The sequence below is a fragment of the Diospyros lotus genome, chromosome 5 (assembly GCF_014633365.1).
Source record: "Diospyros lotus cultivar Yz01 chromosome 5, ASM1463336v1, whole genome shotgun sequence".
In the NCBI taxonomy this organism is placed as follows: domain Eukaryota; kingdom Viridiplantae; phylum Streptophyta; class Magnoliopsida; order Ericales; family Ebenaceae; genus Diospyros; species Diospyros lotus.
In genome coordinates, this window is record NC_068342.1 from 5476100 (window position 1) to 5503862 (window position 27763).

At 41.2% G+C, this 27763-nt stretch overlaps 1 protein-coding gene across 5 annotated transcripts; it reads left to right on the forward strand.

Annotated features, from left to right (window-relative positions):
• The first annotated feature begins 325 nt into the window (after positions 1–325).
• On the forward strand, positions 326–27763 carry LOC127801898 (F-box protein At3g54460). Of its 5 annotated transcripts, none has more exons than XM_052337408.1 (10): positions 326–882; positions 17501–20122; positions 20219–20432; positions 20531–20821; positions 20962–21021; positions 21119–21249; positions 21864–21978; positions 23040–23089; positions 24507–24655; positions 26897–27763. In XM_052337408.1, the coding sequence occupies exons 1-9, from the start codon at positions 380–382 to the stop codon at positions 24532–24534; spliced, it is 4014 nt and encodes a 1337-aa protein (XP_052193368.1). In that variant the 5' UTR covers positions 326–379; the 3' UTR covers positions 24535–24655; positions 26897–27763. The 5 variants fall into 5 exon arrangements, with proteins under 5 accessions (XP_052193368.1, XP_052193369.1, XP_052193366.1 ...); XM_052337409.1 differs by having other exon boundaries at positions 26937–27763; XM_052337406.1 differs by lacking the exon at positions 23040–23089.

Below are 27763 nucleotides of genomic sequence, written 5' to 3' on the forward strand. Positions count from 1 at the left end.
TATGACTACTTTACCAATTTTGACCCTACCACAATACTAGTTTAGGTATATTTTTTGAAAAAAAAATAGTTATAGAATATAATTAGTTCAATGATTATAAAATATAAATAATTTATTTGAGAGATTAAAAAAAAATATTTTTTTAAAAAGGGGTTAAAAACTGTCAATTTATTTTTAGTTAATTATAACTTCTTACTTTTCTTAGCTAGGACAAATTAATCTCAGTGACGACAGCAAGATTAATTTATTTAGGTCTGGGATTAATTAATTATATATTACTAAATTGCCAAACAAAAGTATATGAAAATTTATCCAATCTCAGGAATCAAACGGCCCCAAAATTCGTCTCTGTCATCTGCATTCCGCGAACCCTAGGACGATGGAAGACCTAGACGACGACCCGTTTCCCGACCACAAGCTCTGCGCTTTCTTGTGTGCGGTTCTCGCAATGGCCCCTATCTCCGACGAAGGCGGTGATCTCTGCGAAATCCTTCCTCTCGGCGCTCGCTGTCACCTCCTCGGTGGCGGTTCTTCTGAGGTCGGATTCCGCTCCGAGAATGGCGTCGTTCTGTCCCTGGTAAATGCAGGGAAGAATTCGGAGAGTGGGAGAGAGAGCGTGTGTTGGAGGAAGAAGAAGTGGAGGGGAGTTGGGGGAGTGGTGCATGGGAGTGTGAGCGTGGTTCGTCAGCTTCATGCTTTGGTGCAGCACAAGTGCTTGAAGGTAGTTGCGAAGGTATTGAGAGTTCTGGAGAATGATGAGAATTGCGGGGATGCGAGGGTTGTGTTGCTCGTCGATGTGCATTTGCCTATTGCCCTGTGGTCCGGGTGGCAGTTCCCGAAATCTGCCTCTGTCGCTGCTGCTGCTCTGTTTCGCCATTTGAGGTGCGTGCGTGCGTTCGTTTTGATTTTTACGAGAGGTTTAATATCGGAATGTGATATTTATTTTGATTCTCAATGAACATTCGTTTCTTAATTTCTTTTGTTGATAAGTAAATCTTAAAATTTAGAAATTTTTTATCACTGCCAAATTTGAATGCTTAATTTTGAGGTTTATTGTATAGCGCTGGGTGGGCAGCCTGTTTGGTTTCTGAGTTGTACCTCGGTACTGCTAGTTAGAACGTGAATGTCCTGTTGGAGATAAATGCTAAAATTTTGATATAACTAGTAAGAAATATATGTTTCTTAGAATTTGGATGAAACTGATAGGGATTCCAATGTCCATATATTGAGTGATTATATCCATGTGTGTGTTTTTTTTACCAAGGTAGTATTTGTTAACTAAGATATAGATCGCAAAAAGTGAGATATGGAAAGCATTCCGGACAAAAGTACTTTTCATTGTGTTTGTTAAATTTATCTGGAAAGAAGTCCCGTGATTTCTTATCTTGGACTCTTTAGATAAATTTATCTCTCCCCCTCTTCGGATAAGTTATCTTGGACCTTACCTTACAGATAAGAAAAAATGATGCATATGTCCTCCAATGCTTTTCAAAAAATTTAACAAATAGTTTGATAAAAATCTTAAAATATTTTTCAGGCTTATCTTAATTATTCCATATTTTGGTTCGGAAAGCATTCCAACCTTATGTTGATGTAACCTTATCTTACTCATTTTAACAAGCACTACCCAAAGAAATATGGTTTCCTTCAAAGAGCAGTTGTTTTTACTTGTTGGTTGTCATCATTAACTCAGTCAATGAGATAATTACAAGAAAGATCATTTCCCTTTGTTGGTCCATGTTTAATCAGGCGTGCTTGTAGGGATGAGATTGGTTACAAGCCTATCATGGTAAGGTGATTAGTCTCAGACTGGAATTTATTGTTAAGCCTCGGGACTGAGGCTTGGGCATTCGTGGGAATTATAGAAAGTTTGAGAGAGAGAATAGAAAGGGAGAGAGAATTGAAAGAAATGAGGGAGATTTCAAAGAGAGAGAGAGAAAATAGAGGGAAAGAGAAATTAGAGGGAAAGAATTTGTATTAATCTCAAGATAATTCCCATCCTCTACACTTAGGCTTTTTATAGGTTCTTCCTTTCAGTTGTAATGTCTTAATTGAAAGGGTACAAGTGGTTATAGCAGTAACTGAAAAGTACAACTAGCTTATTCATTGGCAGCCTAATGACAAGTATACCCTAGGGTTATGACAAGCCTTTCCCCTTTAAAACTTTCTTGTCCCCAAGAAATTATAACAAATTGGGCTACCTGTGGAAACTGCTTCAGCAAGTCTGGCAAGTACTCCCAGGTTGTATGGTCTTAGTGCAGGCGTGTCCACTACACTAGGACTTGGGTAAGGCGTAGTGTGTCTTGGTATATTACTCTTTTATCCACAATAGCCCGGGGTTCGATTTCTACTTCTATATCTTCATCTACTGGTGGAAGGTTAGGACTGGTGGCTGCATCTGACTCCACTGATTTCTTTAGCAACGACACATGAAACACTGAGTGAGTTTGTACCGCTGCAGCTTGTAAGCTACTTTTCCCACTTTGGTCACTATAGGAAATGGCCCAAAGTACTTGGGGCTCAGCTTGGAGGCAGAGGTGGTAGAAAAAGAGTGTTGTAGAAAACTTTTCATGTTCAAATACACCATGTCTCCCACGTTGAATGCCCTGTACATCCTCATGTCAGAAATTTGCGTTGAGTTGTATATAGAGGTGATTGCTATGTTTGTATATTACATCTAGGGTTAACTTTATGTTAGGGCTCGAGGCCCATGACCCGTTTAGTATTTGTATATATAGGTGTACTGTCTATTAGTTTAAAATGCTGAAATTTTCTCCCACTAGGGTTTTCTCTCTCTCTTACTAAGCTCACAATTTGTTTCATTCGGTTTTGGGCTGTAGATAGTTCCTTCTTGAGCAGCTTTAGAACCTCTTGCTGATGCTGCAGATACTGCTCAGTTGCTACCATGGAATTTGGAGAGTTTATCTCAGCTGGTAACATGGGGGTCTTGTATCCAAACAATGCCTTAATTGAGGCTTTTTTAATAGCACTGTGATAGCTGGAGTTGTACCACCATTGTGCCAAAGACAACCATCTATTCTAGCTTTTTGGTTTAGCAGAGCACATGCACCTCAGGTAGGCCCGTAGATATTGGTTCACCCTTTTGGTTTGCCTGTCAGTTTTAGGGTGGTATGCTGTAGACATATGTAGTCCAACCCCCAAACTCTTAAATAATGTCATGAAATGATCCGTTGTCAACACCTATTTTCGTTCCATTTTTAAATTCTGCATTTATCTTATTTCTGTAATAGTTTGTGGGCTAAGCATTGCTACTTCGTTATGTCACGCAGGCAGTTACTAGGATAGATTTTTAATTTTTTGCTTCTTAATGTAAGTTTCCGCCAGCTACAGTAGTAGGCCATAGCAGGAACAGTAGGTTGTTAGAATATTCTGTTACACGGTTAAGGTAGAGGGCCCACTGTCAGGGAATGATTTCCCAAACGTCCTTATATAGTACCCCTCTGTGCAATGTAAAGGCATGAAAATACAATCAAGAATATTCTCTTCCAATCTCTTTCTCTCTCTCTCTCTCTCGTCTATCCTCTCTCAAATTCCTCTCTTTCTCCTTGCAATCCTCTCGGAATTGCAGTGAACCTAGCTATCGTCCAGCGAGGTTGTGACATATTGGTATTAGAGCACTGTTTTGGTCAATGGGTGAGAAGGTCTATCAATGGTTGAGGGAAACGCGTATGAAGAACTTTGAAACATAGTTGCAGCAAACTGGGGTGATCGTGGCGAAATGTCAAAGTAAGATGGAGCAATTGGAGTTGGGTGGAGAGCGCAATGGATGGAATGGAAAGGAGGTTGGACGAGTCCATTACACGGGTACAGGAGGAACTAGCTGCACAAATGCAGCAATACATGGCCATGTTAGGCCGACAACAACCGATAAGGCTAGCACCTGACTTCCCTCCGAGAGAAGGGATAGACCCTATTCCCCAAAGGGATAAAGCTGGTTGGGAGCTGGAAATACATGAGGAGGAGCTTACCCAGGGGGTCCGAGAAGAAGGAATACTGGGAAGAGGGCCAGTAGGCCTGGTGAACCATCATCCACAAGGGTTCCCTCTCCCTAAGATGGACATTCCAGTGTTCGAAGGGATTAATCCACGATGGTGGATAAGGAAATGCGAAAGGTTGTTCGAATGGCATAACATTCCAGAGCTATAGAAGGTGTTGCTGGCAGTAGCCTACTTCAATGAGGAGGTCGATGCTTGGTATCAAGGAGTCATACGGCTAAGGAGAAACCCAACGTGGGGCGAGTTCACAGAGGCTCTATGTGGAAGGTTTGGAGAAAAAAGTATGGCCGATATTGTGGAAGAGTTCAACAAGCTTAAACAGTCAGGAAGTGTAGAGATGTACCAGAAAGGAGCTGAGGTCTTACATGATCCAATACAACCCCTACCTCACCAAAGCCTATTTTGTATCAAGTTACTTAAGTGGCCTCAATGATGAATTAAAGCCAATGGTTAAGGTGCTTAGACCCCAGACGGTAGCTCAAGCATCGGAAGATGCTCGACTACAGGAGCTAGCAGTAGAGGCCTTGTTAAAGTGGCAAAGGCAGCAGACAAGGGGAATGGTGGCAGGGACCCAAAATGGGGTAGGGAGGTATTTTAACCAGAAAGCAGGCAAGGGTACCAGCGGGGTAAGAGGAGTTGTGGGTCAAAGCGCAGCACCCCCTAGAGAGCCGTTGAGGGAGCAAAGAAGAATGACTGGACTATGCTTCTGGTGTGGGGACAAGTACCACCCGGGGCAGCCTTGCAAGAGGTAGATTCTCCTGTTAGAAGGGAATGAAGGAAGTGACCAGGAGGTGGAGGAAGAGATAGATGGGGATGACGGGGGCATGGAAGACAATGGAGAAATATCCATTCATGCCCTGAAGGGGGTGGCCAATAACAAAATTATCAAAGTAGGAGGCCAAGCCAAGGGAAGTACTCTGATGTTGATCGACAGTGGGAGTACCCACAATTTTATTGATGAGCACACGGCAAGGAGGCTAAACTGCCAGCTGATAGGAACGCCACCCTTAAGTGTGACAGTGGCCAATGGCCAGGAGGTGTTGAGTACTTCGGCCTGCAATGGGTTTTCGTGGGAAATGCAAGGAGAGAAATTTGTAACCGATTTAAGACTGCTGCAGTTTGGAGGTTGCGATATGGTCTTGGGGGTGGATTGGATGAAAGGAGTAAGCCCAATTAGTTTTGACTTTAACCGCATGGAAGTGTCTTTCGAGAAGGAAGGCAAGAGAATGACCATCAGGAGCGGGAAAGAAGCTGGGGTGTGCAAGCTGATGTTTGGGAAAGTTTTGAAGAGAGTCATGAAGGGGAAGTGGGTTCAATGGGCACAACTCTTTTCAATAGTGCCCATAGAAGACGCACCCGAGGAACAAGGAGAGTTGGGGCAGTATTACTTAACCGTCAGCATTCGCGAGGAGCCCCTTGATCAGGTAACACACTTGGCTTTACTTGATGAACTATTGGTGAAGTATGAGGACCTCTTTGCAGAACCAAGGTCCCTACCCCCTAACCGATTATTTAACCACTCTATCACCCTCAAGCCAAACACAGAACTAGTTAATATCCGAGCCTACCGATACCCACCTATCCAAAAGAATGAGATTGAGAGGATGGTTAGGGATATGCTCCAACAATCCATTATCAAACCAAGCCAAAGTCCCTTTGCTTCCCCTGTTTTGTTAGTGAAAAAGAAGGATGGAACATGGCGGTTTTGTGTAGACTACCGCCACTTGAATTCCATCACAATCAACGATAAATTTCCCATACCTTTAGTGTAAGATCTTTTAGACGAACTCCACAATGCCAAGTTCTTTTCCAAGCTTGATTTACGCTTGGGTTATCATCAAATTAGGATGAAACCCGAGGATACTCCTAAGACTGCATTCAAAACCCACCATGGTCACTTTGAATTTTTGGTAATGCCATTTGAGCTTACCAACGCCAGCCACCTTTCAATCACTCATGAACCGCATCTTCGAGACCCACTTGCGGAAATTCATCTTAGTTTTCTTTGATGACATCCTTATCTATAGCTCCACCTTTGAACAACACTTGTTGCACTTGCAAACCACCCTAGACATCCTCCAGTTCCACCAATTATTCATCAAGAAATCCAAATGTGAGTTTGGTCAGGGGCAAGTGGAGTATTTGGGGCACATAATCTCTGAGGGAAAGGTGAGCACTGATCCTAGGAAGATCGAAACATGGTGTCTTGGCCGAGACCCACGACTGTGAGGGCCCTAAGGGGATTTCTTGGGTTAACAGGCTATTATCGGCGGTTTGTTAAGAACTATGGGGTCATCAGCCACCCATTGATAGAGCTGCTGAAAAAGGGAGAGTTTCATTGGGGCCCCAAGGCAGAAACGACATTTAATGAGGTGAAGGAGGCAGTGAGCTGGGTGCCTGAGTTGAAGTTGCCAGATTTTGAGAAGCCATTTACCCTGGAAACCGATGCATGTGGCACTGGCATTGGGGCAGTGCTGGCACAGGAAGGAAGACCAATTGCCTTCCTAAGCCGGGCGTTGGGTCCTAGACATTCTGGGTTAAGCATCTATGAGAAGGGATTTTTGACAGTCCTAATGGCCGTGGATCAATGGAGGCATTACTTGGAAGGGGGGCGATTCATCATCAAAACAGACCACGAAAGTTTGAAATACCTTTTGCAGTAAAGACTTCAAACGCAGCTGCAACGCAAGGGAATGGCTAAGTTCATGGGATTAGATTACACGATACAGTACATAAAAGGGAGAGAAAAAATAGCTGCGGATGCCCTATCCCGGTGCCACGAAGAAGGAAGCCTTGCAGCAGTCACAATAGTGACTCCACAGTGGTACGAGGAAGTGATCAACAGCTATGGGAATGACCCAAGGATCACGGCCTTGCTAGAGAAACTGACTGTGAAGCAAGAAGAGATGGAGGGGTATACTCTGAAGGAAGGAATGCTGAGGTATTAGGGACGAGTAGTGATCGGGAACCATGCGGAGCTAAAAAGGAAGATCATGCAGGCCTTGAGTCACCTTTGGGAGGCCATTCCGGCGAACAGAATACATATGTAAGGGTTAAAGGGATATTCTACTGGCCAAGAATGAAGACGGAGGTAAAGGAGTTTGTGAATGGTTGTGATGTTTGCAAAAGGTTCAAAATGGAGCGGGTACCTTACCCCGGACTGCTGCAACCCCTCCCCATTCCGGATCAAGCTTGGTCAAGTGTGTCGATGGATTTCGTGGATGGCTTATCCAGATCAGAAGGGAAAGACAGTGTTCTGGTGGTGGTGGATAGGTTCACGAAATTCGCCCACTTCATCGGGTTATCCCATCCTTATATAGCTCAGGAGGTGGCGAGAGCTTTCTTGGATCGCGTGATCCAGCTGCATGGGGTCCCTCAGAATATAGTCTCCGATAGGGATAGCATGTTCACCAGCCTATTTTGGCCTGTATTGATGAAATCTCTGGGAACTAACCTAAGGTTGTCCACGGCCTACCACCCCCAAACGGACGGCCAAACCAAGAGGGTGAATCAATGCCTCGAGACTTATCTAAGGTGCATATGCCTATTATGACCCAAGGAATGGCATAGGTGGTTGTCCTTGGCACAGTGGTGGTATAACACCACCTGACATTCAGCTATCAGAACAACCCCCTTCGAAGCTTTGTTCGGCTACAAACCATCCGTGCTACCGGCAGTAGGAGGAGGATCAGACGTAGCCACAGTAGAAGAGTACTTACAGAAAAAGAGAGAAGTGACACGGCAAATAAAACAAGAGCTGGCCTCCACTCAGCACCACATGAAGTAGTACGCGGACAGGAAGGGGCCGGAAACGGAGTTTGAGGTGGGGGATGAAGTGTATCTAAGATTGAAACAGCCACACCTGAGATTACTGACACAAGGGAAGGCTATTAAGCTCAGCCCTAGGTACTTCGGGCCTTTCCCTATAACTAACAAGGTGGGGAAGGTGGCGTATCGATTGCAATTACCGTCCGACACCCACATCCACCTTGTATTTCATGTTTCGCTATTGAAGAGGTCAATTGGGGGGCAGCCAGCAAGTGCCACGCTACCACCTTTGCCTAAGGAAAGTGAGCAAGCTGTGGAACCAGAGGCCATACTTAGAAGACGAGTGATCCAGCAAGGAGGAGTACCCTTAATCCAAGTCTTGGTCAAATGGCAAGGGAGTACTAAGGAAGGAAACACTTGGGAATACCTTCCTGAACTGCTTCAGAAATTTCCTTGCGCAGTTAGCCTAATCAATCTTCCTTGAGGACAAGGAAGCATTCAAGAGGGGAGCAGTGTCGCGCAAGGTAGTTACTACGATAGATTTTTAATTTTTTGCTTCTTAATGTAAGTTTCCGCCAGCTGTAGCAGTAGGCCATAGCAGGAGCAGTAGGTTGTTAGAATATTCTGTTACACGGTTAAGGTAGAGGGCCCACTGTCAGGGAATGATTTCCCAAACGTCCTTATATAGGACCCCTCTGTGCAGTGTAAAGGCATGAAAATACAATCAAGAATATTCTCTTCCAGTCTCTTTCTCTCTCTCATCTATCCTTTCTCAAATTCCTCTCTTTCTCCTTGCAATCCTCTCGGAATTGCAGTGAACCCAGCTATCGTCCAACGGGGTTGTGACACGTTATTTTTGTATTAGCCGAATTAGAGTGAGAGTCGGCCATGTGTAAGGGAGGCAGAAGGAATATAGTTTGTTAGAATTGTACTAGGTGTGGGGCCACCTCTGACAGGAGAATATCTCCTCCAAACGGCCTATATATCCGCTCCCTTCCACAATGAGGAGGGCATGAATGAGAATATCGAATTCTATTTTTCCTTCTACTTTTCTGTTCTCTCTCTCTCTGATTCCTTTTTCTCTATTCTATCCTATGAATCGCTCCTTAATTCCCACCAGATTAGGAGTAATTCCTATTACAAGGGCAAGGTAGTGACAACTTGGTATTAAAGCCAGAGATTCTCGGTCAAGGACTTGGTGACTAAGAAAGATGGCGGAAGGGACTTGCATGAAGGACATGGAGACGCGACTCCAGCAACTGGGATCGGCGGTGACCGAATTCCAAAACAGGATGGATAGGATGGAGTTTGAAGCTAACCGAAACCACAAAGCAATAGTCGCCATTAACTGAAAGGTGGAAGACTCCATGGAAGGACTTGAGAGGAGATTAGAAGGGTCGATCACTCGGGTATGAGAAGAGCTGGGAGCTCAAATCCAACAGTTCATGGTGATGTTTACCCATCAAAACACGGTCATGTTAGCTCCAGATTTTCCACATAGAGAGGAAAATGAACCCCTCTTACGGAGAGTTATGATTAACCGGGAAAATGGAGATCAGGAGATCGGAATGAATCAGGAAGAATTAGAAGGGATAGTAGGAAGAAGAAGAGAAGAGCAGAACAACCATCCTCCAGGGTTCCCTATGCCCCGGATGGAAAGCCCAACATTTGAAGGGATTCATCCTCGTTGGTGGTTGAGGAAGTGTGAGAGGCTGTTCGAATGGTACAATGTACCAAGAATGCAGAGGGTAAGTTTAGCCACTACATACTTCAACGAGGTGGTAGATGCATGGTTTCAAGGGTGTTTGAGGGTAAGGAGAAAATACACTTGGGAGGAATTCTTTGAGAAGTTATGTGAATGTTTTGGGGAGAGAAGTATGGTGGACACCATCGAAAAATTCAATAAACTAAGGCAGACTGGGAGTGTGGGATCCTATCTCAGGAGGTTTGAAGAGCTTAGGTCGTATATGGTTAGCCATAACCATCACCTCTCAGAAGCTTATTTTGTATCAAGCTTCATGAGTGGGCTGAGTGATGAGCTCAGCCTAATAGTAGAAATGATGAAGCCTTAGACAGTCGAGCAATCCTCGCTTGTAAGAAATGATGGCAAAGGCCTTAATCAAAAAGCAAAGACACCTGCCTAAGGGAGTGAATACAAGAACATCCAGTATGGGGGTGAGGGGTCACATTCATGAAGCTACCAAAGGAAGCATTGGAGGGAAGCAATTTACAGGAACAAGCTCTATTCCCTATGGGGAACAGTTACGGGAGCAAAGAAGAATGGATGGCCTATGCTTCAGATGTGGGGATAAGTGCCATCCAGGACATCAGTGCAAGAGGCAGATCCTGTTGTTGGAAGGAGAGGAAGAGGAGGAACAAGATGAAGCAAGGGAAGAAAATGTTGAAGAGGGTGAAGAAGAAGACAATAGAGAGATATCCATACATGCCTTGAAGGGAGTGGCTAACAACAAGATCATCAAGGTAGAAGGTCAAGTTATGGATTGCAATCTTATGATTCTAATAGATAGTGGGAGCGCCTACAACTTTCTTGATGAAAACATGGCTAAGAAATTGAGGTGTCTGCTCATGGGAATCCCTCCTTTGAGTGTGACAGTAGCCAACAACCAAAGGGTGTTAAGTAACTTCGCCTGCAATGGTTTTTGTTGGGAGATGCAAGGGGAGAAGTTTGAAACCGACTTGAGATTACTACAGTTAGGGGGGTGCCATGTGGTCGTAGGAGTGGACTGGATAAAGGGGGTGAGCCCCATTAGCTTCGATTTCAATAGGATGGAGGTATCTTTTGAGAAAGAAGGTAAGAGGATGACCTTATCTTGGGGGAAGGAGATGGGAGCTTGTAAAATGATATTAGGAAAGAGGCTGCAAAGAGTGTTGAAAGGCAAATGGAGCCAGCTAGCACATCTCTTCTCAATTGTGGCAGCAGAAGGAGATCAAGGAAAGCAAACAATGCAGGGGCAGATTGGGTTAACAGTAAGCACACCCCAGGGAATGCAAGACTAGGTATGCCATTTGGATTTCCTTAATAAATTGTTGGTGGATTACAAGGACTTTTTTGTGGAACCCCAAACCTTACCCCCTACTCGAATGTTCGACCATAATATCAACCTCAAATCAGATGCTGAACCAGTTAACATTAGAGCATACCGTTATCCTCCCAACCAAAAGAATGAAATTGAGAAAATGGTCAGAACCATGCTTGAACAATTCCTCATTAGGCCTAGCCAAAATCCATTCGCTTCTCCTGTCCTTTTAGTCAAAAAGAAGGATGGAACATGGCGGTTTTGTGTCTATTACCAAAAACTAAATGCCATGACCATCAAGGACAAATTTCCCATACCCTTGGTGGAGGACCTATTAGATGAAATTAACCATGCCAAATTCTTTCCTAAGCTAGACCTAAGGGCGGGATATCATCAAATTAGGATGAAAATTGAAGATATTCCTAAAACCGCCTTCAAAACCCACCATGGACATTTTGAATTCTTATTGATGCCCTTCGAGGCTCACCAATGCCCCAACCATCTTTCAATCCCTCATGAACATAATTTTTTAGCCTTATCTCCGCAAATTCATATTGGTATTCTTTGATGATATACTCGTTTACAGTCCTACATTTGAACAACACCTATCCCACCTTAAGCTTACCCTTGAAATCCTAAGGAACCACCAGCTTTTTATTAAGGAGTCCAAATGTGCTTTCGCCAAAAGGCAGATGGAGTAGCTAGGGCACATTATATCAGATGGGAAGGTGAGTATTGATCCAAAGAAGGTGGCGACAATGGTATCCTGGTCGAGGTCCACAACAATGAAGGCCTTGAGGGGATTCCTAGGGTTAACAGGGTATTATCGTAGGTTTGTGCAAAATTATGGAGTTATCAGCAAACCATTGACTGATTTGCTGAAGAAGGGAGGTTTCAATTGGGGAGCGGTTGTAAAGGAAGCATTTGAGAACCTTAAGAGGGTTATGAGTAGAGTACCAGTGTTGGGGCTCCCAGATTTTGATAAGCCCTTCATTTTGGAAACTGATGCTAGCGGAATTGGGGTAGGGGCAATGCTAGTTCAAGAGAGGAGACCGCTAGCCTTCTTGAGCCAAGTATTGAGTCCAAAACACTTAGGATTCAACATCTACGAAAAGGAACTCTTGGCTGTACTTATGGTTATAAACCGTTGGAGACACTACTTGGAGGGAAATAGGTTCATCACAAAGACGAACCACGAGAGCTTAAAGTTTCTATTACAATAGAAACTCCAGACATAGCTGCAAAGGAAAGGGATGACCAAGTTGAGGGGTCTAGATTACATGATTCAATACTGGAAGGGAAAGGAAAATAAGGCAGTCGATGCACTATCTAGATGTCACGAGGAGGGAGACTTATTAGCTATGACCATCATGGTACCCAAGTGGTATCAAGAAGTTATCGACAGTTATGAAGGAGACAACAAGATTAAGGCGGTGTTGGAAAAATTGACGATGGGAGCTCAGGAGACGGAAGGCTATCCACTGAATCAAGGGTTCCTGAGATTTCGTGGGAGGATTGTAATTGGGGAGAATACAAGGATTAAGGAAAGGATTTTTCAAGCCTTGCATGAGTCCCCATTAGGCGGGCATTCGGGAGAGCAGAATACTTATCTTCGGGTTAAACAAGTGTTCCAATGGCCAAAAATAAAGGCGGAGATTAAAGAGCTAGTCTGAAGGTGTGACACATGTAGGAGATGTAAGTCAGAGACAGTGGCCTACCCTGGGTTACTACAACCTTTGCCCATCCCAGATCAGGCTTGGTCTAGTGTCTCGATGGACTTTGTGGAGGGACTTCCCCGGTCAGAAGGTAAGGGCAACATCCTGGTTGCGGTAGACCGGTTGACTAGATTTGCCCATTTCATAAGGCTAACTCATCCTTACACGGCTCAAGATGTAGCTAGGATTTTCTTAGACCGGGTGATTAAATTACATGGGGCTCCTAAGACTATAATCTCTGATAGGGATAAGATTTTTACTAGATTGATGTGGCAGGAGCTGATGAAGTCTCTGGGAACAAAACTAAATTTGTCCACTGCATATCACCCTCAGTCTAACGGGCAAATCGAGAGGGTGAACCAGAGCCTTGAAACATACCTGAGATGTGTCTGCTTGCTGCAACCTAATGAGTGGCATAGGTGGCTGTCCCTATCTCAATGGTGGTATAATACCAGCCACTATTCATCGATTAAGATGTCCCCTTTTGAGGCCTTATTTGGGTATAAACCACCTATTCTATCGGCAGTAGGAGAAGGCTCTAATGTGGCTTCAGTTGAGGAGCATTTACAACAGAAGAGGGAGATAATATAGCTGTTGAAGCAAGAGTTAGCCTCGGCCCAAAACCGGATGAAACCGAATGTTGATCAAAGGAGGAGCGAGAGGGAGTTTGAGGAAGGGGATGAAGTGTATCTAAGGTTGAGGTATAACCACTTAAAGTCAATCTTTGGAGGAAGGGTCACTAAGCTTAGCTCCAAGTATTATGGATCGTTCCCTATCGAGGCCAAGATAGGGAAGGTGGCCTAGCGGTTGAAACTTCCCTCAGGGTCACAAATTCACCATGTTTCACTCTTGAAGAAGTCGGTAGGGGCTCAACCAACGAGTTCAATATTACCAGCTCTTCCCAAAGAAATCAGTGTAAGAACTGAACCAGAGGCTATTATCGACAGGTGGGTAGTGTCTAAACACGGGGCTCCACTCATCCAAGTACTGGTCAAATGGCGAGGCAACACATCTGCAGACAACACATGGGAATACCTCTTGGAATTCCTCAAGCAGTTCTCATGAGCTGTCAGCCTCCTTAGCGTTTCTTGAGGACAAGAAATGGCTAATGGAGGGGGAGTTGTCACGAAATGATCCGATATCAGCTCCTATTTTCGTTCCATTTTTAAATTCTGCATTTATCTTATTTTTGTAATAGTTTGTGGGTTAAGCATTGCTAATTCGTTATTTCTGTATTAGCCGAATTAGAGTGAGAGTCGGCCATGTGTAAGGGAGGCAGAAGGAATATAGTTTGTTAGAATTGTACCAGGTGTGGGCCCACCTCCGAATTATGGTGAATATGTTTTGTTCTACTATGGTGGAACAAGTGGCGAAGAAGGCGAGGCTGCAAGAATTGGCACTGGAAGCCATTTGTAGAAAGCATGGGCTGCTGCTTAAAAGTTTTCTTAAGAACAACCAGCAAAACAAAGGTAATTCTATGGCTACCCCCAGTTTACAGCAAGAAGTTGATGAATTTTCCGCAATGGATTAGGAAATTTAGAAGTAAACGATAATCCTAATAAGGAGATCTCTATGGAAGGGAAGGAAGTAGAAGATGTTGTGAATTCGAGAAGGGATATGATCATAACAACTGTGGATTTTGAAGACTTCAAGTCTATTTCTCTTGAAAAAGGGGGTACTTCTCCAATACCCGATGACAATACAAAGCTAATTTTTGAGGATCTACAGAATAGAGCCAAAGAGGAGGAAAAAGCAGTTAAAGAATGTCAACGTGTGGCAAAAGATTTTGTTGGTCTTTTAGGCACTACCAAGGAAATCATAGTAGATGATATTCTTGGATTTTTCTTAGCTGCTAAAGATACAGAGGAGTTGGTGTTGATCTTAGCAGAGGAAAAGAAAGGAGGTATTTCAAGAGAGCTTGAAATATCTGTTGAACAACGAGATGTTTTCTCTCTCATTCATCAGATAAAGCCAAGGAGGAGAAAGAAAAAGTGGCCAAGGCATGTAAAAGAAAAGAACAAGAAAATGCGAAGAAGAATTCAGATTGTGAAGGCTGGAATTGGATGAAGAATAGGGTCAATAGCTGTCAATTCTTGGGGACAAGTTTGAAGGGGTGGGGATTGTCATGACCCTAGGGGTAAGAAGGAGATTTGTCAATAAATAACAACTTGTATTAACCGTGAGTGGTTAATTAGCTGGGGGGGTTAAGTAGTTAGGGGGTTAGAACTGTACAACAGCCTACTCTTTCTGTTATGTTAGTTAGTTAGCTTTACTGTTAGCATGCTGTTATTCTGTTAGATGGCTGCCATAAGCTCTATAAGAGACCAGCGGCAGTGGGGGGAAAGATCATCCAGACTAATAAGAAGTTCTACACTTTCAATATCTCTCTCGTTCTCTATTTCTCCCTCTTCCTCATTCTATCTGTCCTTTCTACATTCATTTCTTTCTTGGAATTCAATCCGAATTCCTTCAATTGTCCAGCCCACGATCTGAGGGCTTGACAGGCCGCTGATGAAGCTGGACACCAAATAATGCTCCATTAATGCTGTCTGTGAACCCCACATCAAGGACCTAAGCCCCTCGAATCAAATTTGATATTCAACCACTGATCCTTCCTATCTCAATTTTTTAAATTCTTCAATCACATCCATCATGGATCTCTCCACAAAACGCTCGCACAGATCTTCAGCAAATTCAGCCCAACTGACCTCATTCCTTGTCCTAAGCCACCCTTGATACCATGAATCATTCACATCATTCATATAGGCTGCTGCTAAGTTAATTTTCTGCCCATCTGCCACATTATAGAACTGGAAAAACCTTTCACAGCGGCGGATCCACCACCGCCATTTTAATCCTTCAAACACTGGTATCTCCAACCTAGGCATGGGGGTGTAATTAGGGGATTGAGTGGAAGATCCCCTTACCTTTAATGCCGGTTCCATGGTTGGGAGTTCCTCTGCCTCTTGCACTCCTGTGGCTCTAGGAAGTGCCACGCAGAAAAGGATCTGTGATCTTTCTTGGGGGAAAATTGGATGACAACTGAAGTTGAGGCAATGATGACAGCATATTAAACATGCTGTTGGTCCTCTGGCCATATTAATCGAAGGTCTCCCTGTTCTTCTACAATTCCCTCTGCATACTCTCATGAATTGCAGTGTAATCTTCTCTAGTTGCAGTGAAATCTCGCTGCACATTCTCCCTTATGGCTGATCCTGCCTCCTGGGTCTGAAGCATCCCAAACTCCAATGCCTCCATCCTTGCTTCTAACTGCTTCAGTCTAGTTCCTTTGGCCATTCTTCAACAATATGCTCTGAATTCGCCTTCAATCTGCAACCAAACTTCCTCCTTCAGACCAAAGTCGCACCAGCAGTAGCTCTGCGAGTTCCAACTCCAATCCGATTGCTGGGATTACTGCAACTGATCGCCAGGATTACTGCAGCCGATCGCTGTGGATCAGTGATCCTCTCTGAACTTGATTGCGATTGCTGTGATCCCAATCTCTCTAATCTGAACCTGCTTCGCACTTCTCTACTCGCTCCAATCTCAATTCTGTGGCTGGGATTGCCAGCTCTGGTGAATGTTAAGCCTCGGGGCTGAGGCTTGGGCGTTCACAGGAATTATAGAAGGTCTGAGAGAGAGAATAGAAAGGGAGGGAGAATTTAAAAGAAAGGAGGGAGAATTCAGAGAGAGAGAAAAGAGAGGGAAAGAGAAATTAGAGGGAAAGAATTTGTATTAATTTCAACATAATTCCCATCCTCTACACTTGGCCTTTTCATAGGCTCTTCCTTTCAGTTGTAATGTCTTAACTGAAAGGGTACAAGTGGTTACAGCAGTAACTGAAATGTATAACTAGCTTATTCGTTGGCAGCCTAATGACAAGTATACCCCTAGGATGTGACATTTATGTTTCACACTCTTGTCATCCTGGCCTTTTAATCATATCACCAAGAAATAGCTTCCTCAACTACTATTATTGCAAAGTGGCTTGGCTTACTGTTGCTGCTTGCTGCATCATTTGATTCTTTCTTTTTGTAAAATCCAAATTGGTGCTTCTGCATAATCTTCTGGTTGGTGTAGATTCATAATACTTCTATGAATTTCATTTTTTTTATGAATAGAATTATTTTATTAAGAGCATTATGTCACGCCCCGCAAGTTCACAATACAAAACGGGATGTCATGTTTGAAAGAGGGACTAATTTATGGCTTGCCAAACATGTCCCTTACATGGAGAGATCTAGATACAAGATTTTTGAATATTCTAGATGATGGTGGATTTTTGTGGGAACAATATCTAAGATATTTGTATGGATATTCTCATAGAAAGTTCTAGAGACTAGCTTTCTCCATGACTTGGTAGAATAATCTAGAGAAAGCTAGGCTAGACCATGGAATTGTTTATTATAGGTATTTTGTAAGAATTATCTAGAGACTAAATATTGGCCATTGGATCAACTTGATCCTAGCCATCCATTTGAGGAGGCCTTGCCTATAACTAGGTAGGAGTCCCATTTGTGCAAAGGTAGAGTGAAGTGAGTGCAAAGTGAGATACAAAGCATTGTAGAGCTTCTTGTATAATATAAAGCATTCCCCCAAACTCTTGTGTTCTTTTTTCCTTCTTGTCTAAGTGTGATCTTTCTTGTGCCTAAGTCCTAACCTCGAGGCCAAGTCAAAGGCTGACTTAGTGTGAAAACTGTGAGGGGCAGAAGTTGGGAGATGCTAAGGCCGCATGGTGCTTGAAAATCACCAAGTCCATGACGATTAGCTCCCCAAAAGCAGGGGAAAGACCAACACCTTACAACCAACAGCAGCAAAAGCAAACCTCAATTTCATAACTAAGTATTGATTTGAATTTCTTGTTAATTGTTGTATATCTTTACATGTTTGCCCCCCCACTAACTCTGTCATCACATATGTATTGATTTGTCTCACTGATTCAGTTTTAGTCATTTTTCTGCAGTTGTGACTGGGAGAGGAGAAGTTCAATGCTTAATAGTAACGGAAATGTTTGCAAATCTGATGATGAATATGTTAAGTGCATTTGGAACCTTTCTGATTGTCATGCGCTTGGATGTAAACTGCAATGCAGTGTTCCTGATGCTTCTAAGAGAAAACTATTTGAACTTCATGAAATTTTTAAGAGCTTACCTGGGGTAGGTGGTAAAGCAAATTCTGATTCTTCAAGAGTGAGTCCAGCTGCTACTGCTAGTGGATCCGGTATTTGGGAAGTGTCAGATGATGTGCTGATTAAAATTCTGAATGTTCTTTGTCCCATCGACCTTGCCAGGGTTTCAGCCACATGCCGCCATCTAAGATTTTTAGCAGCATCAGTTATGCCATGTATGAAACTTAAGCTTTTTCCTCATCAGCAGGCGGCAATTGAGTGGATGTTACAGCGTGAACAGGATCCTGAACTGTTATCACATCCTTTCTACAGAGATTTCCTAACTGACGATGGTTTTGGTTTTTATATAAATACAGTTTCTGGTGAAATAGTGACAGGATCAATTCCCACAGTCAGAGATTTCCGTGGTGGAATGTTCTGTGATGAACCTGGATTAGGTAAGACCATAACTGCACTTTCCCTTATTCTGAAGACTCAAGGAACAATAGCACAGCCCCCTGATGGAGTGGAAGTAGTTTGGTGCATGCATAATGCTGATAAGAAATGTGGTTATTACGAGCTTAGTGGTAATAATGTTGCCACTGGTGATAACACATTATCAAATAAAAGGGTTGTGGGTCATCATGCTCGAAGGGTACACTTCTCATTTGATAAATTTACTTTGAGGGAGAATATGACATGCTCGTCCCTAGAGAGAGTCAAGTTTTTGGATCCTGTTGTGCCTATTTCGGGGTCTACTGATCTAGGAAATAATTCACCTGCCGCTGCCTGCAGTACACCAGCAACACAGGTAGTTAGATGCACGAGGAGCTTAAGTCGCATTAGAAGAAATCTTGTAAATAGGTATGAATTGGCTTCTGACTTATCTAAAGAATGGAATGTTAGAAAAAAATCAAGTAAAAGAAAGCATGCTTTGAATGGCACAAGAGCTCTAGACAAGTCTCCTGCTCTACCATTTGAATTGGCACATGACAGCAAGAGGCCCAGGAAGTCCACTGCAGATCATTCTGAATACAATCAAACTTGGGTACAGTGTGATGCTTGTCACAAGTGGCGGAAACTTGCTGATGCAAGCATGGCAGATACTGCCACAGCATGGTTTTGTAGTATGAACACTGATCCATTACATCAGAGTTGCAGTGTTCCAGAAGAATCATGGGATCATCATCAGTCCATTACGTACTTACCAGGTTTTCACACCAAAGGAACTCCTGGAGGAATGGAGGAAAATGTGTCTTTTTTCACCAGTGTGCTTAAGGAGCATTATGCATTGATTAATTCTGAAACAAAGAAGGCCTTGACTTGGTTGGCTAAACTTTCAGCGGACAAACTTTCAGGAATGGAAACAATTGGTTTGGTGCATCCTCTCTTGGACACTAGAGTGGTTTCTAGAGGAGATGAACATGAATATCATAAAATATTTCAGGCATTTGGCCTAGTGAAGAGGGTAGAAAAGGGTACTACCAGGTGGTACTACCCAAGAATTATTGAAAACTTAGTTTTTGATTTGGCTGCTTTTCGAGTTGCTCTTTGTAAGCCTTTGGATTCATTAAGGTTATATTTGTCAAGGGCAACTCTTGTAGTTGTACCATCAAATCTAGTGGATCACTGGAAAACCCAAATCCAGAAGCATGTTAGGCCAGGTCAACTGCGTGTTTACATCTGGACTGATCACAAAAAGCCTTGTGCTCATAGTCTGGCTTGGGACTATGATATTGTTCTAACAACCTTTACTCGTTTAAGTGCTGAGTGGAGTCCCCGTAAAAGAAGCATATTGATGCAAGTTCATTGGCATAGAGTCATGCTGGATGAAGGGCATACCCTTGGAGCAAGTCTTAACTTGACAAATAAATTGCAAATGGCTATTTCATTGATAGCTACAAATCGGTGGTTGTTGACAGGAACACCAACTCCTAATACACCCAACAGTCAACTGTCTCATCTTCAACCCATGCTTAAGTTCCTTCATGAGGAAGCTTATGGACAGAACCAGAAATCATGGGAAGCTGGCATTCTTAGACCATTTGAAGCAGAGATGGAAGAAGGTCGGTCAAGGTTACTCCAATTACTTCATAGGTGCATGATTAGTGCAAGGAAAGTGGATTTGCAGACAATTCCTCCTTGCATTAAAAAGGTGACATTTCTTAATTTTACCGAGGAGCATGCAAGAAGTTACAATGAACTAGTTGTTACTGTGCGGCGTAATATATTAATGGCAGATTGGAATGATCCATCTCATGTTGAGAGTTTGCTGAATCCAAAGCAATGGAAGTTTCGAAGTACTACTATCAGAAATGTGAGATTATCTTGCTGTGTTGCTGGACATATTAAAGTAACAGATGCTGGACAAGATATTCAGGAAACCATGGACATTTTAGTTGAAAATGGCTTGGATCCTTCTTCGGAAGAGTATGCTTTCATAAAATATAATCTCCTGTACGGTGGCAGTTGTATGAGGTTAGCTTTGCATTTTGAGGGCTTCATTTTTTATATGATATTTTTTATTTGAGTATGCAGTAGTGTGTATGTTAATGATTAGTTTCTATTTGTTAGGTGCAAGGAATGGTGCCGTTTACCTGTTATTACACCATGCAGGCATCTTTTATGCCTTGATTGTGTTGCTTTGAACAGTGAAAGATGTACTTCCCCTGGGTGTGATAACTCATATGAAATGCAGAGTCCTGAAATACTAACCCGCCCAGAAAATCCCAACCCAAAGTGGCCAGTTCCCAAAGATCTCATTGAGTTACAGCCATCATACAAGCAGGCAGGCCATGTTCCCAATATCTTTTGCCTTTTCTTTTTTTAATTATTTTTACTTTCTTCTCTATACTGATTTCTTATATATCCATGCTGTTTGTCCAGGATGACTGGGATCCAGATTGGCAATCTACATCCAGCAGTAAAGTTGCTTATCTTGTTCAAAGATTGAAAAAACTGCAGGAAGCTAATAAAATGGTTGGTTTCTGCATTGATGAGGAAATTGAAGCCAAACATTCTAAGGAGTTTCTCTGTACTGATCAGAAAAGTGATTCTTGTTCACTGTCACACCAGGAGGCCTTGTCCCCCCAAACCACTGTGTCTTGCAAGATGCTTCCAGATAAAGTTCTAATATTTTCTCAGTTTCTGGAGCACATACATGTCATTGAACAGCAGGTAACTCTGGTTTAGTAGAACACCAATGGTTAATATGATTTTCCTTTTTTATGTTCAGGCTTTTACTATTAGTAATGTTGTTGCTGCTGCTGTTACTGTTAGTTGTTACTATTGTTCTGTTCATTTTCTTTTTTTGACAGTTAACTCTGGCTGGTATCAAGTTTGCTGGGATGTATAGTCCTATGCATTCAAGCAACAAGGTATTTATGCAAGTGTACATTTTTATGTTATTTAACCTTGCTGTATTTTTTGGGTAACTGAATATTAATGAATCTTCATTTCCTTTCAATGTTTCAGATAAAGTCGTTGGTGACTTTCCAGTATGATTCAAGTTGCATGGCTCTTCTCATGGACGGAAGTGCTGCATTAGGTCTTGATTTGAGTTTTGTAACACATGTATTTCTGATGGAGCCAATTTGGGACAGAAGGTAAGAGATCAGGTTGTATCCATACTCATCGAAAGCACTGACATATCAGAGATGATGATGGTTAGAGATGAAATTTTTTCTTGTTCATTCTTTATTTAAGGGAAACTGTGTTTTTGCATGCTGTTGCTAAGTGAAAGGTCACACCTGAAAATGTTTTTACCAAGATGCTTGCTGCCAGGCAACCCACTCCTAATGCTGTAATTCACCAATATTGAGACTTGACTTCATGTCTCATTAAGTTACCATTTGCAGGAAAAGGAAACAAAAAAAAGGTTGAACTTGTTATATCAAATTCATATATCATTTAGGTTTGCTAACTATATATGAGCTCTAGTCTCTTGTTTCTCTTCCAATGGTAATTGACTAAAAGATCACATGTGAAAAAGTTTTTACCGAGATATTTGCTGCCGGGGCAACCCACAGAATTTAACCAATGTTGAGACTTGACTCCGTGTATCATTAAATTATCTGCCAAAAGTAAAAGGAAAATGAACATGTTGAATGTGTTACGTCAAATTCATACGTCACTTAGGTTTGCTAACTATATAGGAGCTGTAGTCTCTTGTTTCTCTTCCAATGGTAATGGACTAAACATATTAGTTGAAACTTATCAGCATGGAGGAGCAAGTGATTAGTCGTGCCCACCGTATGGGAGCCACTCGTCCCATTCATGTGGAAACTCTGGCAATGCATGGTACTGTGGAGGAGCAAATGGTGCGATTCTTACAGGTACATCTCAGAAAATAATTCTCTTTTTTCTGTTGTAACTGTGTTTCAGATGGTATTATGTAGACCTATACATCCATGAGTAAAGGGGAGGCCAGTTTAGGTATAGACGGAGTGCCAAATTCCTGAAATGGAATTTTGTGTGGGAATATGTTACACAAGATGGTTGGGAGTTTGTGCTCTAGATCTTCTTGTTGACTTTTCATTATAAATTTGTCTTAGACTCTAGATCTTCTTGTTGATTTTTCATTATAAATTTGTCTAATTTAAGACTCTTCTGGAATTTGATTACATCTCTCTCTCTCTCTATCCGCGAACTACTTGCTGATTCCTTTTCCTTTTAGGATCAATTTGGCGTATTTACTTGATTTAGTGGTCATTGGTCCCATAGTTGTCAAAGGCATGCCTAGGCGTGAGGCGCAATGCCATGCTTGAGGTGCTGCCTTGAGGCACTGAGGCTCTTGCCTCATGCAAGGCGCACTGAGGCTCACACCTTGTATGAACAAGCGTATTAAAATCCTATTTCTTGTCCATTAATCATCTTAGATCTTATTTCTTGTTGATTTGATTGCATATTCCTGTATATTAGTCAGAGGCAAACCTAGCAGTATAAGCCAGAGATTTTCCGGATCTCCCACTCACCGGGATCCTTTGGCAGTGATGTTCACTCATTGGAGAACTAGTCTCATGTTTGCGTTTTGCTCCATTTTTTTTCTTTTTACTAATTTCTTTTGCAATTTAGAAGAAACTAATTTTTTACTATAATTATTTTTTGCTGTGTTTTACTATATATATTTTTTCTATCTTCTAATTTTTGTTGCAATTTAAAAGTAATTAATTGCAAAGAAACAAATGTTTTTCACTATGTGCTGTACTGATTTTTTTTTTTCTCTCTTCTAATCCCTTCTCAATTTAAAAAAAAAAAACTAATTGTTTTTCTGTAATTGTTTTTGCTGTGTGTTCTATTATAATTTTTTTTCTTAGAAGAAACTAATTGTTTTCCTATAATTGTATTTTGCTATGGTTCTGATATAATTTTTTCTTTCCTCTAATCTCTTTTGCAGTTGGAAGATTCTAATTATTTTTCTGCAATAATATTAGTTGTTACTACAAGGTTTGTTATTTGTCATTTATAATTTTATGAGTTTGCATCTACTGCATCTACCTCCTTATAGGTATATAGTGAAAAGAATTAGTGCATGAGGCTCGTGCCTCGCTTTGCACCTAGGCGCCAAGCACTAATTTGCTCCTCAGTGCGTCTTGTGCCTCTAACAATTGGTCCTTTCTCTCAGTGCACCTTCTGCATTTGACAATTATGTTTGGTCCTTTCGACTGCACTTGTGTCTCATGTTATTACTCAACTAGCATATTTGTCGTATTGTCTTTCATTGCTGGAAGGATATTGTGTCCCTTATTTCATTGCTTACTTATTAGGTTTCTGTTTAAGCTTTTCTAATTGTCTTATCTATCTCCATTCTCTACCTCTTTCTTCTTTTACCTTAGTCTCCACCAAGAAGTGTGATATTAAAAACATGGTTCGTTGAAATTTGAACACTTAACCTATTATACTGCAAATCTATAAGAAAGGGTAAATTACCTAAAAAAATGCTTAAACTTTTAGCTTGTTTGCAATTCTAGACTGAACTTTAAATTTTTGCAATTGAAATATCTGACTTTCATTTTGTCGTCAATTACGTACCATTGTTAAAGTCTGTTAACCATCGCAGTTAAATGCTGATCTGTGGATAGATGATGTGGCACACCTTGATATGCGTGGCTAGAAACTAAAAAAATGTTTGAAAAGAGCTGAGATTATTTGGCAACTAATGAAACTTTTTGTGCTAAAAAAAGAATAAATTGAACAAGATCAATTAGGCTTCAGAGTGTGCGAAACTCTCTCTGAGGGCACTAAAGTTGGATTCTTAATTCCACTGCATTTTCTTTTCTTCTCTTCCCAGCATCTGTTGAACAGTAAGGTTGCTTGTGCTCTGCATTTTCATTTTTTTCCTTCTTCAATCCTCCTATACCATCATGCTTTTGTAAAATAAGAAGTCTCAGCATACGGTATCTGCCTATAGTGTGTTTTTGAGAAGCCATGTCACATTATTAGGTTTAAAAAGAATTTTCTCCTGTACCCCAACTGGGAACTCCATTTTAATATTGAATGAAAATAAAACATATATAACAGTGTTGAGTCTAGGGTAGGTCAAGAATATCAAACTGGATATCCATCCCAAGCATGATACAAATTGGCAATTTGGCACTTGTAACCCCAACCCAAACAATACAAACACCAGGCCTAGCCCCAAGGCCTTCCCTAATCAACTGTATGACATTTATATTAAATCTCCATTAGGTTAAATATTACGCCTGATCTATTGCCATTAATACCTGATTATGTAAATGTAGTTTGGCTGTATCCTCCAAAGTACTGTGAAGTTCACCTAGTTCTTTCTGCCATTTGGTTTGCTTTGTCTTCTGATCTGATTTGCGCTATCCAAGACTAATTATTTTCTTCATATTACTTGCAGGATGCAAACGAGTGCAGGCAGTTCTTGAAGGAAGAGTTTGGAAAACCTGACCGTGACAGCTCAAGGCCACACCGTACATTACATGATTTTGCTGAGAGCAATTATTTGGCTCACCTTGGTTTTGTGCACACCAGTTCTAGGACTTAAAGGTATGTGCAATCGAGTTTCTTAATCCTGTATTCTTGCAGACATGCACAAAACAGATTCATGTATATTTGGTGTATTTTTGTGTGTAGCATATATGGTCTACAGATTCTGGGTGTCTTATGGTCTTAAAAGTTCCTATAATGGGGTAATCCAATTTCTAATATCTCATATTGTTGGAGATTAAAAAGGATTTTAATAAATTTATAGTTTTTTATAGATATAGTTATTCTAGGATTAGGTGTAAACTCCAACTGGAAATGATGTTGGGCTGATTTAAACAAGAAGTAATATATGAAGTACACAATTTTTGGGAACTCCAACCGGAAATGACTAGTTTAAACCAAAAGTAATCTATGGAGTCCAAACAATTTTGAAACTACTGAAATTTGAATTGGTGTCAACTCCTTTAGGCAGTATCTAATTCCAACTCAATGTTCATGGAACTGACACATCTTTGTTGTCAACTCAAATGCGCAGAATGCATTTATCGTAATGCCACTTCAAACTCAAAAAATAAGTTCCATAGAAACATACTAAGAATTAGAAAGATTATTTTGGGCATTGAATCCATAATGTCAAGAAAGGGTTAGTACATATAAAAAAATAAAGCATAGGCTCTTTCAAGTCAATATAATATGAGATACTCAGAAAGCTATTCATAATTTGGTTTCATCAAAACAGTTATAAATCAAGTGTTGAAACATAAGTTGGGGGTATCAAGGACTCAAAGTTGTCTCTCATAAGACAACTTCAAGTCCAAGGGTGATTTGCTGGCCCCCTAAATGGCAACAATCTCCTCCCCTAGCAATTGTCAACCAGCAAACCTCGGTTTGATACTGCTTTTTAGATCAGTGCAGTAACCATCTGTATAGAAGCCAGAGCTGTTAGTAAAGGTGCAATATTGTTCTTCTAACTAGCACGCGGTGCCTGACATTTTATGGGCATACAACTATATCACCGTGAATGGGGCAGTGAAGCAGGCAAAGTCATGCCCCATTAGATAACTCCGAGGTAGTGGGTGATAGGCTTCTGAAGAAGCAAAAAATATACTTTTGTGGGAAGTCTATAAGTCCTAAGAGTAGCAATGAGATATTGATGGTATCCATCTCTCCTAATACCCTACCAATATTGCCTTGAACAATTACTGTTGGCACTTCCAATCATATCTCAGAACGAGCCTCATTTCCGCTAGAAATTTGCACTTAAATTCTCTCTTTCATCTGGCACTCCAACAACTATTCCTACAAGATCAGTGTCTACAATCAATTTAGTGATGAAGATCACAAAATAATATTAACTAACTGACATTTTAATCTGAATCCTGTTTATGATGAGGTCAGTATAGTGGATTATAATTGCAAAACAAAAGGTAGTTTCCAAATTAGATGAGCCGGTAATTGGTGGTATATCTTTTTTTGTATGCGGCCATGTCTTTGGAAACAAGAAGCAAAAGCTTCTAAAAGATTGTTTTTCCTGGCACTGCATGTCATGACATTTTTCAGATGCCATTGACATGACAAGGATGCTGTGCTATTCGTTTTTCTTTTGCTGAAGAACCAGAGAAACTTTTTGACTTCAGGGTTGCACACAAAGATACATGTAATATTACTCATTTGATGTAAATAACTTGGGAATTGATTTGTACCTTTAACACCTTTATCCATCAGGGCATGTTAAATTATGAAGTCTAAAACTCAAAAACTTCTAATTTCTCATATTTTTCACATTTTAAAACTGTTACTAGAATATCTGGCTCATGATTGTGTCCCAATTTGTAATATGTGAAACAATTTCTTTCTATTTTTAATTAATTAAAATCAAATAAATCAAGTAGTAGCTATTGTTTTCATGTGTAGAAAATGACCAAAATGTGGATAGCCAAAAAAAAAAAGAAAGAAAGAAAGAAAAGTGTGTATTTACTGTCGTCTAAAAGTGCAGCCTTATATTTGAAAATTGCATGTATCATGTAAGTTTCTCTGTCTCTGCATTGCATCTTTTAATGCTTACAGTGCTATTCTGGTGTTCCGTAGGAAAATGTGCTGGTGCTAATATCTGATAAAAATAATGCAATCTGCTGCATGTCATTTGGATGAACATTTGTAACGGGTGATCAGATTCATGTTCTTGCTTGCTTAATTTTGCTTTCTATCTGCTTCATTCAAGGATTCCAACCGTTTTAGTTGTTCTCACTGTTCTGTGTTGTCTGTATCCTTGGGTTTTCACAATATTTTCCTCCGGTGCAGGGGTTGGACTGTGTCATAGCTGCTGGTATTTTTGTATCAGAGCGTTGTACAGGTACATAGAAAATGAAAGCCACCAAGATTTTCAGTAGCCATTTCCCATTTCTACTTGGGTCGGCTACATGTAAACAGATGTAAGAAATGGCCTGAGTTGCTTCATTTCACTAGCTGGATGTGCAACTGATTGTGCTCAAACAAGCCCCTTGAAAGATTTTCAAGTCTCCGGATCAAGCTCAGGCTGTCAAATTGTTACAGTATTCTAATCCTTTGATGGTGGTCCAAGTAAAGTTTTTGCTTCCTAAGTACATTTATGTTCAGAGTTGCTTTATCGACGATGTAGCGGCAAACAGATGCACGTACGATCATTTTTTTTTTTTTAACTGCTGTGGTTCCTGGAAACCAGGTTCCCGAAAGATGGCATGTATTCCATTTATTAAATGTGAAGGCAAATCGATCATTCTGAACAGCCCCGTTGAAATGGGAATTCCAAAGAATAGCAATTCATAAGCATATTTGTTGTGGGTTGAAAGTTTTGCTGTTCAAATGTAATGATTATTTTTTATTTGAAGTCTTGCTTAAATTGTGAAAGGTTATTGGACAATTCTAGAATAATGTGTAGTTTGTGGACCAGTAGAAAATAAGGATAAATTAGCTGTTTAAGTTACAGATTTTAGGGAAGTATGTTTTGTGCTTCATGACTGTATATATAGTTGTTCTTGATGAATGAAAGTGAAGTTTTTTGCCTCATTTTCTGCTTACTTTCTTCTTTTTCAATGTATTCAAACTAGGAAATGGTAATAGAGCTGCCAAGTTTTTAAGAGGGATCGTGAGAAAAAGAGAAATAGAAGTCAACAAGTTTACCTTAACTGC

Excerpts from the sequence above, each read along its gene's own strand:
- LOC127801898 (XM_052337406.1), top strand. The coding sequence starts at position 380 with ATGGAAGACCTAGACGACGACCCGTTTCCCGACCACAAGCTCTGCGCT. Across the intron at positions 21,250-21,863 it reads GAGCCAATTTGGGACAGAAG|CATGGAGGAGCAAGTGATTA; the intron begins GTAAGAGATCAG and ends GAAACTTATCAG. Across the intron at positions 21,979-24,506 it reads AAATGGTGCGATTCTTACAG|GATGCAAACGAGTGCAGGCA; the intron begins GTACATCTCAGA and ends TATTACTTGCAG.